Source organism: Melanostigma gelatinosum (assembly GCF_949748355.1).
Source record: "Melanostigma gelatinosum genome assembly, chromosome: 13".
In the NCBI taxonomy this organism is placed as follows: domain Eukaryota; kingdom Metazoa; phylum Chordata; class Actinopteri; order Perciformes; family Zoarcidae; genus Melanostigma; species Melanostigma gelatinosum.
Window position 1 is genome coordinate 8,108,826 of NC_136646.1, and position 16,417 is coordinate 8,125,242.

The following is a 16,417-nucleotide window of genomic DNA, read 5'->3' on the forward strand; positions in this document are numbered from 1 at the left end:
ACCTCGACAACAGAATGAAAAGCAGCACCGGTTCAATACCAGCTGCCGCAGATTGGGTTAGAAGGTGTGCCTGGTGCTCTGCGCTAATCAAGTGTCTGGGAGGAGGTGCACTAACAACGCACAATTACTTTCACTTTCCAGACAACAAATGAGGTCGAGGAGACATCAGCGGCAATCTTACGTAGACAGACGTCATCTGCCGCTGCTTTGCTCATTGTTTTATAATTTAGTCACACTGATCGTTAGACCCTGAAACCGAAATAACTAAATATATCTATATATATATATATATATATATATATATATATATATAAAATATATAAAGAAATCGTGAACAGCTGATTCTCTTCTATGGAACCCCTAAGTGGTCAATATTTAATACGTTAAAAAATATATTATTAAATGAATAATCACATTAATAAATTGTAAATCAACAATTTGTGAAATGATTAAAATTCTATTTAAATGAGCAAAATATTTAAAATCGCCATGTAATATATTAATGCAATTTAAGTTAGTAATAGCCAGTGGCATACGGTTGTTTACATGTATGACCTAATCATAAACAGGCTGTAGTGTAACATATTGATTATTGCTCGTATTAGCTTAACTAACTATTTAGGGACATCTGAAGCTACAATATTACTTTAGTTTCATTCGCTTCTAAACACAACCATTAATTGAACATTAATGATATGCATGTTTTTTTTTTTTGTTCACCTTTAAGTGTTTATTGCAAAAGAAGCCCTCCCCGATGACTCCTTTTCTTCTATTTTTGTGTAATGTCCAAACCAATACTCTGGACAGGCATCGTATCGGTGTTCTCATGTTCCACCTCCATGACAGTGACTGCTGAACCCAGAGTTAACGGTGGACACAACAAGTGGCTGACTGCGCTGTAGCTGTTGAAAAGGGTTTTGTACAAGAGTGTGTGGGAAGGGTTTAGGCTCAGGGTCTGTGAGCATGCCAGTGTGCGCTGGAGGATCTGTCTGTGTGTATATGCGTGCGTTTCTGGGTTTGTAGTGTGAAAGGAAGCTCCTCTACGTCCCTTTAGGCGGTGTCCATTTTAAGGCTTTGGGGTCAATGGTCTTGCCATTGCCGCGTTTGGTCTCCTTGGACTTCCAGTCGTCGATAAGGTCCTGCAGAGAGAGAAAATGCCCCTTAGTCAGCTGCGCTAATGTACAGCTATGGGATGAAGCTGAAATGTGCTCGTCCTCAGTACCCAAGTAATGCGGCTTTGAAACTTAAATGATAACCAATCAGCTACCAGCTGGGCAAAGTAGAGATTCCCTACCAAACGGTCAAAACAGCATTTTATTTCCTACCTGTCTCTTTAAAACCAGGTGCTTTCCCTTCCAGTATTTGAGCATCTGGAGGGATTGCAGCGTGCTGACAATATCCACTGGGTTCACCGCCGTCTCCTGACTGATCTCTGTGAACACAAGAGTGGGACAAGAGGAGGTCAGAGTGATCCGGACTGTCTGATTAAGAAGACTTAAATCTTCAGCCATGCTAGCGTCTCTATGAGGCAGTACAAAGCAGTGCTTTGAGCTAAATGCTGAAACCAGTATGCTAAAACCAGTATGCTAAAATGCTCACAGTAATGATGTTGAAGAAATTGTTAAGAAATATGTTGTTGTTTTTTTGCTTTCTTGCTTTCTTGCCCAGAGTTAAATGAGATGATTGAAGCCACTCATGTCTGGCAGTAAATGTACAGCTACAGCCAGCCGCTGGTTAGCTTAGGATAAAGACTGGAAACAGCTAGCTTGTTTCAGCCAGCAGCTGGTTAGCTTAGGATAAAGACTGGAAACAGCTAGCTTGTTTCAGCCAGCCGCTGGTTAGCTTAGTTTAGGATAAAGACAGGAAACAGCTAGCTTGTTTCAGCCAGCAGCTGGTTAGCTTAGTTTAGGATAAAGACAGGAAACAGCTAGCTTGTTTCAGCCAGCCGCTGGTTAGCTTAGGATAAAGACTGGAAACAGCTAGGTTATTTCAGCCAGCAGCTGGTTAGCTTAGCTTAGGATAAAGACAAGAAACAGCTAGCTTGTTTTGGTCCAAAGGTAACACCCACCGGCACCTCCAAAGCTCACTAATGACCATGTAATGTCTTGTTTGTTTAATACATCGCCGGACAATCAGAGATCACAGGGAGACTTTTATTTGTATAATTGAGGCTTGAGTTGACTGAAACAATACTCAACATTATACAACTTCAGCTAAAGTATGACCACATCCAGAGGTGCAAACACAGCGGTATAGTTAGAACTGATCAGAAGGCTCCAGAATGATGACAAAACCCACTTTGTACAATGTACGCTAATCTCTACAGACGTGGCGGCGAGTGGTGGAGGCAGAGCGGTCGCATCATGGCAGCACAGAGCGTTTTCAATGTCGACTGGAAATGACTGAGATGAGTTATTTGTGTTACTCTGTACGAGTTGAAAAGATCTTCCTAAATGCAAAATGGCATGCAGGAATTACTGAAAAAGAGGACACAAAGAGGGAACAGAGAGTTATCACTGAACTATTCGCTGCTTTGTCACACTGTCGTGGTTGCCGTCTGACCCCGGAGGCTATTATTCGATGCTTTTGCTACCTCCAGTAAGCGTGACAAAATGATGTTTGAATTACTGTGAATCATCTAAAACTAAATGCAATATTGTGTCTTAGTCAGCTGGAATTATTTAAAAATGAAAAATAAATAAATCATATTGAGTCTATGACCATTGAAGACAAATGCTCAACATCCGTAATGACTTATGAATTGTCATAACTTTGGCGCTTCATCCAGCACCATCATCAGGTCAAATCCAACACTAAAGACATTCCCATCAGCCTCAGCTGTACTTTGTGTTTCGTGCAAATGTTAGCATGCTACCACGCTAAACTAAGTTGATGAGCATTGTACCTGCGTGACATCACAGCTGTAATTGGGAGCATGTTAGCATACGGACATTGACCGTCGTGCCTCACGAGGGACATTTTTTGTCTTTTCAATTTTACGATAATTTTGTCTGTGTTAATACATTTTGGCAAGTTTGTGAGTTGGGATTTTGGAACTTCAACCTGAAGCTCCTATAATAAACCGTGTTGCCAAAATACAGACAAAACGTCCCCATTGAAACCCATTATAATCCCAAATGTTGACCCCACGGCTATTACAGCATAGATTCTATTGCATAAGACTTTCAATCTAGAGCAGCGCCTTCAAAATTGTCGTTCTTACTATTTTCAATCACATTTAGCCATTTTCTCACTCGGGGCAAATACATGCAATTCACCTGATACACCCAGGAGAAAGATAATATGTTTGGGATGACCCCGTTTTGTTTGGGTTTAAGTCTTGGGTGCATCCGCCTTCATTTATCACCTGAACGCTGACCTGGAGTGGCCACAGTGTTCTCTGGTCCAGTCACTAAAGACGACACGCATGAATGCATGCGTGCACATAATAACACACACACACACACACACACATCTTAAATCCCCACTGCCCATCTTTCCTCTCCCCTAGGGTTTTTCCCTATCTCTTGCCAGAACTTCAGAGAGTGCAGTCCAGCTCTGACCTTTGATGGAGATCTCTTTGCCCAGAAAGTTGTTCAGGTAGCGCAGCAGCACCTCCTTCCAGTAACTCCGGTAGCTGATGAGGCCCAGGTCAGACAGGGGGCGCTCAGGTGAGCCCACCTTCTCCTCCACTTTGGACAACAGGTAACCTTAAAAGGGGAGATTAGAAAGAGCTTTTTTTGTTGGCAACACTCCTCCTCAAGCATTCCTATCTCCCACTGAAATGTAATAAGGATACAGAAAAAATACAGCAGATGAACTAATGCCTGTAATAGCCAAAATACAAGAGTGTGCTCCGGTATCCTCGGAAGGGAAAGTTCCAGACAGCCTCCTGTATCTGGTGTTATTGTGCTGTGCAGAATCCCTTGGCCTGTGTTTAAAGTTTATGAGGCAAAAACACACACGCAAGAACACGCAAAGAGGAATACACACACTGAGCGTGTGCACTCACTGAAGTCTATGAGCATCTTGCCGTAGCCCTGCCTCATGTACTGCGGCATGGTGAGGATGCAGGATACGTTGTAGTTGAGGAAAGAGTTTTTCTCCTGCAGAGGGAGAATAAATCCGTAAACACGATGGTTTGGCTGAAATGGGAAACATCTGATCTTTGCATTTACCAATCTCATTTTGGCTGTGCATATTCACTTGAGCTCGTTTATTTTCTCTGGTAAACACTGGACATTTGTGCTGTAAAACTAATCCATGTCTCCCAAGTTACCTTGGAGAAGTATCCGACTAGATGGCACCCTGTGTTGTCAGCTTCGGTCATGACATAGAAGAGGAACGGTTCTACATCGTAATACAGAGTCTTGTGGTCCAGGAAGAGCTTCGCCAGCAGACACAGGTTCTGGCAGTAGATCTGTGAGCAAGAGCAGTGTCATTTATCAAAGTTTACAGGGAACACAGCTGGCTAATCTCACACAGACAGATCATTAGGTGTGAGAGTATTACTTTCAGGCACAACAATAGGTTAGACGGTCCAGAGAGACAGGTCGTACTCAAAACTAAAGAGAAACTGCAAAAAACCAACCAGAAGTGTCTTTTTTTTTTTTACATGGACACTACTAATCAAACAAAAGGGGACTTGGAGGTAGCGTCACCTTTCCTTAATGCTCACACTGTTGACACTTGTCCACAGTAAAGGAGACAGGCTAGGTGTCAAAGAGCCTTCCAGTGATTTAGGAGAACCTGCTGCATTCAGAAGTGTTCTCATCTTTTAAGTATGAATGAAATGCACAAGTGATCCAGACGGTGTGCCTTTCACTACAGCGGGAAAAACCCTTGTTTGACTTAAGAATTTAAACAGGAAGAATCACACCTTAAAAGGGAAGTATTTATATTTTCTAATTCTTTCTAGTCTCCTAATAAGAGCACTGAGATGGTTACATGTGTTATGTTGGAACGAAGCGGAACAGTTAGCCCTGAAACAAGTAATTCTGCCGCGTTTGTAAAGAGCTCGGTCAGTCCGACTTGGGACAAGAAAACCTCAATGAAAGAAGTAAGAAAAGCTTACGATAAGAACACGAAATGATACCCAATGATACCCGGGGCCTTCCCGGGAGGCGGCGCTCTTTTACCTTGTTCTTCTTTCCGTCCACCTCAAAGACAGAGATGTTCCCCTTCCTGTAGATCTCGTCACCTGGAGGGTGCTTCCACACGCACTTGGCCTTTATGCAACAGAGATAAGAGAAAGCGGCGCCGGTTAGTTTATATAGAAGTCAGCAAAACATTTGACTTTTAGTTTCGCGTGGTGCTCATTCTGGATTTAGGAAAAGAACCAAAGAAACAGAGGCAGAGATATTCTGACTCCCATAATTTCCGGACTATAGAGCGCACCTATATATAGGCCGCACCTGCTAATTTTTAAAAGAAAAAAGAAATTGTACATAAATAACTAGATCCTCCCTGCTTGATCAACTGCCCTCATCTTAGATAAACCTGTATGTGTGATATGGGTGGAGCGTCCCTTTAAACCAGTGGTCGCCAACCCGTCGATCTCGGAGACGTTCAATGCACCGATCAATGGCAGCCCACTGCTCCCTATATACAGGGATGGGTCAAATGCAGTTGTCAAATTTCGTGTATGTGTAAATGTATATGACAATAAAAATGGTTTCTTCTTCTTCTTAAATGTTTTCTTACGGACTTCGGAAGACCAACGTCAGAAAAGATCTCCGCCTGAAAATGGGTTCTTACACAGCCGAAGTGCACTTCCTCATTCGGGGGAGCACAGTTCTCAGGTGCACGCAATTCTTAAATCGCGTGCACCTGGATTTGCATACAGAAACGCCCCGCCAGCTCCGTATAAGGGCATGCAACTGAAGAGACGTGTGCACAATCGGCAGACTTCACAGGCAACGCGAAAGCAACTTCAGACTGATTAAAATCATGTCAAAGCGGAAAGTTGTGTCCGGATCTAGTCCTATCGTGTTTTTCTCTGTACATTGTAATCCTAGTTCGACTTGATTATAGTGAATGCATTGGGTGCCTTCCATTTCCGCCCATCATACAATATTTGTCATTCAATAATTAAGATGTACTTGAAATGTGTTCTTTTATTTTTGTTATTCATGTTTTTTTTTCCATTGAATGGTATATTTGAGACTGAACTAGTTCATGTTTATCTCAGTGATAGTGTCCAAATTAGCATAAAATATCACTGGTATGTAAAAACTACACAGACAACAAAATAGATAATATAATGGGTAAATGTTGATCAAAATCTTATTCCCTTCTGCTCATAATAAAACAAGTAAACAACTCAAAAGTTGACACTGTCAGGTCCATTCTCCATCCATTGTGTACGGTCCCTTTAAGAATTAGGATTTGGTCAGTCTTTCCTTCACAAGCAGGAAAATTATTTCTCTTTCTTTATTTGGGAAAAGTTCATATTTGTGTTGTCAAATTTCACTGTGACCCTTAAATTCTGTCTCTTGTGTTATCATATACTGAATGCAAGCAAAACTACAGAGCAAAAACACTCTGATTGAACCAATAACTGTCTCAAACAATGGATTTTTGCGGCCCCAAAAAAAATTGCCGCTCGCTACGGCCGCAAACATGACACGCTCCCATTGGGGCTAAGCCCCCCCCTTTCTTTGAATCCTAGAAATGCCCCTGGTCTGGACAGACTTTTTCTCTCAACGCCTCAATAGGTAGATCTTGCCTGTCACCAAGGCAGGGGTTGGGGATCTTGGGCTTAAAAAGGTTGGTGACCACTGCTTTAAACCATGATAGTGTATCTTTTTAATCCCAGTGGACTGTTTTCAATTGACGTTTGAAATTCTCATTTCAATAATGGCCACAGTCCACTACAAACAACAGTGTTGTGGCCATATAATAGTTTGGAATCCGAGCTCCAAACTATGAAGTTCAGTAAAACAAATGTCCTCTTTTCGCTTCTCTCACTCCAATATAAAAAATGGTGTGAACTGCATCAAGAGGGCAAAGTTATACAGGCTATCTAAATAGAGTCTGCATGGTCTAGGAATACAATTATGAGTTGCCTCTGGCGTCGAGATAGCAAGGTTATGGTTGGAACTAAGGCCCAGGCTCATTTCGTGCCACAGTCCATTTTCACTTTGATGCTTCAACATCACTGACTGGCAGCTTCAATCTTTTTGGTTGTCGATCAGAGACATTTCAGCTATGATTAAGTACCGCTCCCTAAACCTCACCAGGCAGAGTTTGCAGTATTTGGCAGTGGGTTTTTTTACCGTTATTGTTGAAATGTGGGATAAGGATAGAAAATTGTCAAGAAAATACTGAAAAAGGATGCAATTTTTATTATCCCCTTTTTGAACGATAAATCATCTCCACAGTGAAAAGACCATTGAAACTTCAGAGAACAGCCGGACACATTATATGTAATGCATGGTTACCAGACATGAGACTAATGTTGTCACAATACCAACAAAATACAACTAAAAACAGTGTATCTGCAGGTCTAAAACACTGAATTAAAGACTTTTACAACATAAATGCAAAATGGAATTGAATTTCGGTAAAAGTTGCCAAAACAAGAAGAGAAACTACAGTATGCATAAACTAGCATGTAGATGAGTCCAATACAGTGTGCCCAAGAGGAATTGCAAGTAAGGTTTCAAGACACATTGCATTGTGGGATTGTTAGTGAAAAAGGAGCACGAGACAGATTTCAGACAGAGCCATCCTCTGATTTCAAAGGACCTGCAGATGCCGCGTAGAAAAAGCTGTCTTACCATGTGCCGCCGCAGAATGGTCTGGCTCTTCATGTACTTGAGGCAGAACTCGCACATGTAGAGCCTCCCCAGGCGGGCGTATTCCTCTGGGTATGGGGAATGGTACCACGTGTCCAGCTCGTAGCGGCCAAACACGATGGTCTTTATCATGTTGCTGCCCTCCGACACCTGGCCGGCCAGCCGCAGTTTCTCCTATAGAGGCCAGGACAGGAGGGACAGGGGGAGAAAAGGCACAAAGAGGACGAGAAGAGAGGAGAGGAGAGAAGAGAAGGAAGAAAAGATCTCGATTATTCAGGGAAGAGGATCCGGTGAACCAAAGATCACATGTAGGAAAACCTCAGTGGAGGCAACCAGCCAGATAAAACAATAACAAGGTGCAGGAAGAAAGATTTCAATGGGGAACAAATAGGAAAAGGCTTAAAGTTGAGCTCTGAAACTAATTTACTAAGTTTACACGTTATCTGCAAGGATTCGTAAGACGCGGCAAACAGAAGATAAGATTTGGGTCAGAATTGTGCCCTTTTGGTACTGAAGTATTTTTCAAAATCCGTGAAACTGAATTTAAGACTTAAATAGTGTGAACATGATTCAAGGCATTGAATCGATGGCAAAGGAATTTAAGAGAATTGAAGCTGCGTTACCGTACAAGGAGAACATTACTTTGACAAAGAAAGTATACCTGTCTTATGTTTTTCCAGATGTCTTTTTTTTTGTGGTGAAATAAAACCCAATAGCAGCTTGAAACGGCAACTCTGAATCTATTGTGTGATTTTGGAAAATTTGTAAGCACATGCCGTTTGTAGGTAACCAACTAAAACATACAAAACCTTCTGGATAATAAAGCCTTCTCATCAAAGTAACAGAGCAGAGGTAAAGAAAAGAAACACAGAATAACAGGAAGTGATTGTCCAAACTACCAAAAATATCTCAGACTCCTCCTGTGGCTGCAGAGGAGGGTTTGCTGACTGAAACAGAGAAGAAGAGGAATAATGCAGAAAAAGGTGGGGGGGGGAGGGACCAAAAAAACAAAGGGAAGCGGGAAAGAGTAAGGGAGGGCGGTGATGATGACTTTTCTCTCTTACAAGGTCCTCCGAGGCACGTGCCTGTGCTTTCCTGAACAGCTCGAGGTCGTAGTCGCTGGTGATGTTCTCCAGCAGCGGCTCCCTGCTCGCTCCGTGGCTCTGACGGTGGTCCTGGAAGTAGGGGGAGGGGAGGAGAGCCTTTCAAAATATGTATGGTTAGGCTGTGGAGGTGTATCAAAGGGTTAAACACTTTCAGTTCTCATACACTTACCACGTACTTGTCCTTCTGCTCCTTATTGAGGCTAGAATTCCTCTTCCTCCTCAGCTCCGTCACCTTCTCCTTGTAGCGCAGCTGACGGTCTGACGGGGCCTGAGAGCACACGGAGGCAAACACTTCAAACAGGGAAGAGTTCGCACTGCCTGATGAGAATATATACAGAAATAATGTGCTCCTGAGATAGATCCATTTCTATTTATACTGGTGTTATTGATATTTTACTACTGCTTTATGTAATGGAAAAAATGAACAAAAACTGTGACGGTTCATAATTGTTAGTACATTGCTTTTAACTACTCTATCGGCGTCCTACAGGGAGCTGTGCTAGGACCACTTCTATGTCGCCTTTATATAAAAGATGTGCAGATGTCTGAAGACGTCCAGCAATATGCTGATGATACGGTGATCTATACTCACGGTTGCACAGACAGCAAACATACCAATGCAATAAGCCATATATTAAGGCAAATCGTCTGGTTATATTTAAATAACTTTTGGTTTATAGGAATGTCAATAAACTTCAAAACAGCTATGTTCTTGTAAACCTACGATGAGCAAATGAGACTGAAACATGGCATTTTCTTTTTTTCATTTCAATCTTTTTATTCATTTTTTACATTTCATTACTTTCTGGTTTATTGTCTAATGCTCTTGCCCATGAGACTTCATTGATGTATGGTATAATAGTTTTTATTCTCAAATACTCTCAAGGTTCAGCTGTCCGTTATGTTTTTCTTGAAAATATGAAACATGGAGATGTTTGTTACTTTTGGATACTGTATTTGTTCCTACAAGTCCAGTAATAAATGTACTTTAAATAAAACAAACACATGCTAACAGAATGTATATGAATTGACTCTTTAAGTTCTGGACCACAAACCAAACGGCCTTCAGAGCCGGTAAAAAGTATGTTTTAAATCAGTTGATGTTTTAGAGAAAATCCTACTCAGTCCTCTGTTATTGAGGTCCTTGCATGTTTTCTTTTCATGCATGTTTTTTACTGACATACTACGTATAGTTTGCAGCAAACTACCATGTGTTACACTGTTCCATTACTTGTCCTGCTATTTTATAAAACATGTAGTTCTATTCTGGTTTAGGTGAAAATGGGTAAATCAGTGTTCTGCAACAACTCAGACTCATTTACAGTATTTTCTCTGTTGATCAATGAGCACAGTCCCTGTCAAATTAACTAAGGAATGACATCAGAACCAGGAAGCGTCACTTCACACTCACTGTGACTCAACCAAACAGCAGTTCCTCGTGACTTTGCCTCCGAGGAATCACAGTGCGATCTCAGACCTGAGGTATTACTGCTTATAGAATGCGGGAATTCCTCTTACCCTTACAATAATATGTATGTGTACATGCATCTCTCTGTTTTAGGTGTGAGCATGTGTCACTGTTTGTTAGGCTTGTCTGATGCACTTGCTGTTTATACCTATGTGTGTGTGTGTGTGTGTGTGTGTGTGCGTGTGTGCGTTACCTGGTTTCTTGTGGAGTGTCTATTCTCGTCCTGACGGTGTGACAACGTCCTTTCCTCGGCCTGTTTGTCGCGCGTCGATGCCTTGCCCTAACAAAACATCAACACTGTGTCTGCCACCAACGACTCACAACAGCCCCCACAGCTGGGGGGGGGGGGGGGGGGGGAGAATTCCGTGTTCCTGGAAGCTTCGCAGCTTGACAACTTGGATTTACCAGTAAGTCTGTTGGTTTCGTCCACTGGACACTCGGTCGCAGTGCGATGTCTGAGATATTTTTCACAGAGGAAACTTGGTTTGACTAATGAGTAATATCATAAAAGCACCAAAGTAGCAGAACAAAATGTTTTACAGATGTCAGAACTACAACAAAAAAATGGAAAAAAGGAAGAGAACAGAAAATACATGAAATGGTGAGAGCTTCTGTTTTAAAATAGCTTTCAACGTCATGGTTTCTACACCTACTTCTTACCCTGGATGCCCTGTTGATATGTCTTTGTGCGTAAGTGTGTGTGTGTGTGTACCTTGCATTCATCAGCAGAGAGATTGTGGTAGAGAGGACATCCCGATATGGAGAAATGTCTCTCATGCCTCCCCGTTAGATGACCTGAGAGAAAAAGAGGGAGGGAGAGAGAGCGAGAGAGAGAGAGCGAGAGAGACACTAAGGGTTGGTGCGTGGGAGCGGGATGTCTGGTGCAATGAAAAAATACAAAAAACGTTGCGGTGTTTGTGCCCTCACCCAATGAGTTGCACCCGGGTGTGGGACACTTCATGTTGAAGTTGTAGCTCTCGTGGAAGCGCCGCCGTTTGGGCCGGTGGGAGAGGTCGTGGGCGGCGGCCTCTTTGAGCGACAGCTCTTTGGCCAATCTCTCGTCCTCCTCTTGCGACACTACAATGTCGTTGCTGGACGACACGAGGTCGGTGCTGGGGCTGGAAACGTCGATGTCGGACTCCGAGGACGGGGCGTTACCCGTCGGGGTCCGGGGAGGGGTCTCGTCTCGGTCCGCCCCCTGCTTCAGGTCCGCTGAGCCAATCAGGGACGAAAGGAACGAGAGGGAATTATTGCAAGGACGCTGACCTCTGCATAAATCTGTGGTTCTGCTGCAGTAAGGCTGGCAGGTGAATGGGACACATAGCAGCCCCTCTCCTCTCCTATTTTTTCGCATTGGACTTTTCAAGCGAGATTGCAAACCTCTGCCAATGCTTAACAGCGTCTTGAATTTTATGTTACACCCTGAAACATCTTTCCTAAAACCACATGCATTTCAACCGAGTCACTTTCAGAAACCCTGCAGGTGGGCAAAGCAAACAAAGACACAAAGAGGTACAATCCATTGACTTCGAGACGAGGGAACCGGAAGTGGGAAAAAAATGCAAACTAATTTCCGGGTTTTAGGACTCAGTCCTGCAGCACTCTTATACGAGAATCCAAAAATCTTCATGTCTATGTCAACTTGTCACCTATCGAGAAATTAGCCCGTTAACATTAACTCTGGTGTTCCACAAGGGTCCGTTTGAGGACCTGTGACGTTTTTAATTTGCCCAATGTTCTAGATTTGAATTTGCAAGCATCAACAGTATCTTTTATTCTCAGAGAAATCTTGATAAGTTTATAGTTGTTTTGCTCCTGAATGGTGTGGATTTCTCCTAAAAGAGGGGGAGCCATTAGCCTCTGCGCCTCTTGGCTTTACATGCATATCTGTTGCTACTGTATGATTCTTTGTTTGTGTTTTATGACGTCACTCTTAATATCGTTTCGCTGTTTGACTCCCTGTTAAGGCACTAAACGATAAAGTTCAACAACCAAACAATCTAAGGCGCTGACACATCTCTTTTAATGGCTACAGATCAGCGTGTGAAGTTAAGACAACAGATCCTGGCCTCCCCGTGAGGTAATTCAATTATCCCGTAGACAGAAAACACACGGTCAGGATATGTACGGAGACACGTTTGTCTTCATTATAATCGGGAACACACTGTGATCACAGACGGGGCTCATGACATTAGCTGAATGGCAATGAATGAACTACGCACATAAGACGCTCTTCTTCCTCCTTCCACCCCTCATCTTCACCTCATTCACCCTTCTCTTCCAGCTTCCTTTTACAACCCCTTCATTCTCATCAGTCTTTCACTTACACTCTTCTCTGACTTTACTGCCTAACTTCCACCCCCCTCTTTTCATCTCTTCTTCCTTGCCTCTGTTTCTACTCTCATGACAACACCAAATGGCATAAACTTTTCATAAAGGAGGTTGAAAGCACCCCTTTAATGGCATGTATAGGTGTAATATCTAAGACACACTGGAAATACTACCGGTCTCACCATTAGCCTCGGTGTCTGAGCCAGACGACCTGCTCTGACGCAGTGGGTATTTTTTGGCCGCGGTGTTTGTCGCCCCCTGCTGGCTGCGTGTGATCCTGCGCCCGGAGGAGAAGACGGACGCTGCCACTGCTGCTGCCGCCAACTCTGCAGCTGAATCCAGGCCTTCGTCTGGACCAATGGCCGCAGGAGAGCTGCTCCGTACTGAGCTGCAGTTATCTACAAGAGAAGAGATCCCTTAATGATTTCCAATATGGTTTTAGATACTACCTACAACATTAATATACAGATTCAATATGAATACACTTAGAAATATAATCTGGATGCATCTTACTGCTAATGTTTCTTTACATTTAAATGCATTTCTTTCCCTTCATGACATTGCTACTTTTAATTGCCTACAATTTTAGTGGGCTTTTAAATTGACTACTATTTTGATGATTAATTGATCATTTAAGTTAATTGTTAAGGCACAAATATCCTAGTTCCTGCTCTTACATTACGAGGATTTGCTACTACAACTTCTATAAACTGCACAGCTCTTTGATTTTCATTCAAATATATTGTACTTATTTGTATGTGTGTATATATATATATATATATATATATGCTTTTACTTTAGATTTGAATTTAATAACAAAAAAAATGTATTTTTATTTTCTCTTACTGTGTTTATGTTATGCACCAATGCACCAAAGCAAATGTCTTGTATGTGAAAGTGAAGTGAGGGGGGGGGGGGGGTGAGGTCTCCCTGTGGTCCCTGGACGTAAACATCCTCACTCATTCAAATGACACTTAAATTTAATTATATTGTAAATGTCTGGCTCGGTAATAAATATGTATGATTAAATATGTATGAAATGAAGAACATAACCACTAAAGATTCACTACAAATAAAAAGCAGAAAACTAAACTGGATTACAATAAATGGATTTAATTAAAACCAACAAGGAAAACTGGCCAAAAAAAAATATGCTTCTAATTTTCTAAGGTCCAAGGAAAGAGAATACTGGTGTTATTACATTAGGCTTTTAAGACAAAGTTACAACCACGTTGCATGGGTGACACTTTGAAGTTAAAATGTAAGGTTTATAATGTGTTACAGTGCAGCAGTTAGACCCAATTCAATGTTAATAGTAGAATGCTATGCTAAGCCAGTCAACACATGGCGAAAACCGAAACTAATTAAAACTACCTGAACTTGATAATACAACCGACCCAAGCAATTACTTCAACACTACATGCACAATGTATGAGCTAACGTTATAAGAACTGTTTTGATAGAGCTGACACGTTAGCATGTAGCTCACTGATGCTAACCTACAACCTGCATGTAAGAATTCCTTTCAGTGCTTTAAAAGACCCTCCTGTTGTCTCTTATTCCACAATGTATCATCCCCATCTTCCTATTGTTCTTACTTATTAAATATGAATATGTGAAATAAGTTCATACTTTTTTTAGTTTGTTCTTTCTATATTGGACTATTTACAAGAAAAGAAAAAAAAAACGTTGAAACGTTTACCTTGTGAGCTCCGACTGAGGCGCAGTGAGGCGCGAGTCAAACGCGTGCTGCTGCGCCTGCGCACGCTCTCGGAAGCTTCCACGTGCTCGAGGTCGGCGGAAAAATCCGAGTCCTCCGTCCCGTCCGAGCTGCTGCCGGCGGTCCTCTGCAAACCACAACGTTCATCAGCTATCAGCGTGATTAAAGTCAAAGTCGGGACTGTCAGCAAAAATAAGTATCAGACGACTTAGCAAAAGTATGTGAGGCTGATGTTAGCAAAGCTTTGTGTGTGTTTGTTGTTGTTGTTTGTTTGTTTTATTTTACCATCGGGTAATTCAACAAAGATCAGATGCTGGGGGAGGAGCATCAACCCCTCCGGCTCTGAGCCCCCTCTTGCCACGATGGACTTGTCAATAAATGCTTAAAATAAGGCTAATCGCCATTGACACGGGGACAAGCCGAATAACGCCGATCGCATCTATTGTACTAACCCCAATTTGCCACAACGCCGGAGTGCACCTTCCGCGTGAATCTCCAGTTTGTCGTCAATTAAGTGGACTCGAAGACATTTACCAAAAAAAAAAAAAAAAACCTACAACAACTCGGCAAAGACAAATGAACTACTGAAACGTCCCATGAACTTGTGTCACTGCATAATTTGTCGGAAGTGCAGGCTGCCTATCTGCAGGCCACACGGAATGAATGGGGTGATGCTCACCTCACCCCACCAGAGACACAAAAATCCGGCAGGGTGGGGCAAGAGGACTCGAGTACCCTCTGAAATAATAACCAAAATGTAATGTTACAGGACTAGGGTGACTAATAGGACTAATTAATGGGGTGCAATGATAATGTGTATATTTTTCTGTATTTTACTCAATTCATATTTAGTTTACAATCATATTTATATATTTTTCTAATTATTACATATGGCACATTGATTATACACAGGGCCACCCAATAAAATATATTAATAGGATATGATAACCTTTTATTGATGCACACGGGGGTGAAGTAGGTGTTAGACAGAAAAAAAGGTCAACATTAGAAGAGCTACACCATGAATCAAAATGATATTAAAGCTACTCACATATACAAATCAAATTAAAATAAGACTTTATGCAAGAGAGTACCCTGTGCCAGTGTACACTGTACAATGCTTAATATGAATTAATGTGGCAATTGTACAAAAATAATTATACATTATAAGTAAGGCTACTTGTCTATTAATTGGAATAAAAAATTAACTACATTTTAATAGTACTAGAAGACAGTAACAAACAATATACAAATGAAAAAAATTATACACTACAGCGTGGACCACAGCGCACATTCGACGTTAAGCGCGTTTGACAACAAGAAGCTGAGGACTTCTTGTTGTGAATTATTTTTTTACGACCAATCACATTGAAGAGGAGGCGGGGTTTTAGAGAGTCGGACCAATGAACGCAACGCCTGTCCAGATTCTGTCCAATGACAGCGTTGTTTTGGTGTGGACGCTTCGTTTCCATCCTCGCAATCAAAAGACAGCCCGTTCCTTTACCAACAGTGAAAGCGGCCGTTATTGACACGAACAATCAGCACCTCCATGCACTCCGCCAGCTGGTAGAAATCTGACCAAATCTCGTAAAGGCCAAATGTTCAGAGCTCTTGTCACTATACCACGAGGAAGTGACGCTTAATAAACTGCAACACATTCTTGCAACTCAGCAGCAAACATTAGCTAGCGTAGCTTTGAGCAACAACACAAGACGATAGCTCAGTCGAGCGACACTGCTAACGTCCGCATTCAACACACACTCACAACTTATTAATTGTATAATCGCGTTTCAGCTCACAGGCGGTCCCACACAGTTAGATGTTTGGCTGACATGAACTGTGACGTTATGTTGTTGTGTGTCCGATCTGCAGGCTAACGGCTGAGTCTGCTGCAAACAGCTGTCTTACCTTTCTCCGGGGCATTCTCAAAGGTGTTAACGTTACGTGTGTCGCCTGTGGCCGGTTACTACTCCCTTTTTTTATTTCAGCTTGT

General features: G+C 42.1%; 1 protein-coding gene across 3 annotated transcripts; it reads right to left on the reverse strand.

Annotated features, from left to right (window-relative positions):
- Window positions 1–373: 373 nt before the first annotated feature.
- On the reverse strand, window positions 374–16,399 carry LOC306786475 (histone acetyltransferase KAT7-like). 3 transcript variants are annotated; one of them, XM_079281255.1, is made up of 16 exons: window positions 16,333–16,399; window positions 14,407–14,551; window positions 12,887–13,102; window positions 11,301–11,585; window positions 11,086–11,168; window positions 10,567–10,653; window positions 9,075–9,173; window positions 8,864–8,974; window positions 8,699–8,746; window positions 7,782–7,973; window positions 5,139–5,228; window positions 4,280–4,420; window positions 4,013–4,106; window positions 3,564–3,710; window positions 1,326–1,432; window positions 374–1,139 (listed from the first exon to the last, which is right to left on the reverse strand). In XM_079281255.1, exons 1-16 carry the CDS (start codon window positions 16,345–16,347, stop codon window positions 1,041–1,043), a joined length of 1,959 nt encoding a protein of 652 aa, XP_079137381.1. In that variant the 5' UTR covers window positions 16,348–16,399; the 3' UTR covers window positions 374–1,040. The 3 variants fall into 3 exon arrangements, with proteins under 3 accessions (XP_079137381.1, XP_079137382.1, XP_079137380.1); XM_079281256.1 differs by lacking the exon at window positions 8,699–8,746; XM_079281254.1 differs by having other exon boundaries at window positions 8,699–8,974.
- Window positions 16,400–16,417: the final 18 nt, after the last annotated feature.

Coding starts and splice junctions, on each gene's coding strand:
- LOC306786475 (XM_079281254.1), bottom strand. Junction 4,421..5,138: donor TGGACGGAAAGAAGAACAAG/GTAAAAGAGCGC, acceptor TCTTGCTCACAG/ATCTACTGCCAGAACCTGTG. Junction 4,107..4,279: donor TAGTCGGATACTTCTCCAAG/GTAACTTGGGAG, acceptor CTCCCTCTGCAG/GAGAAAAACTCTTTCCTCAA.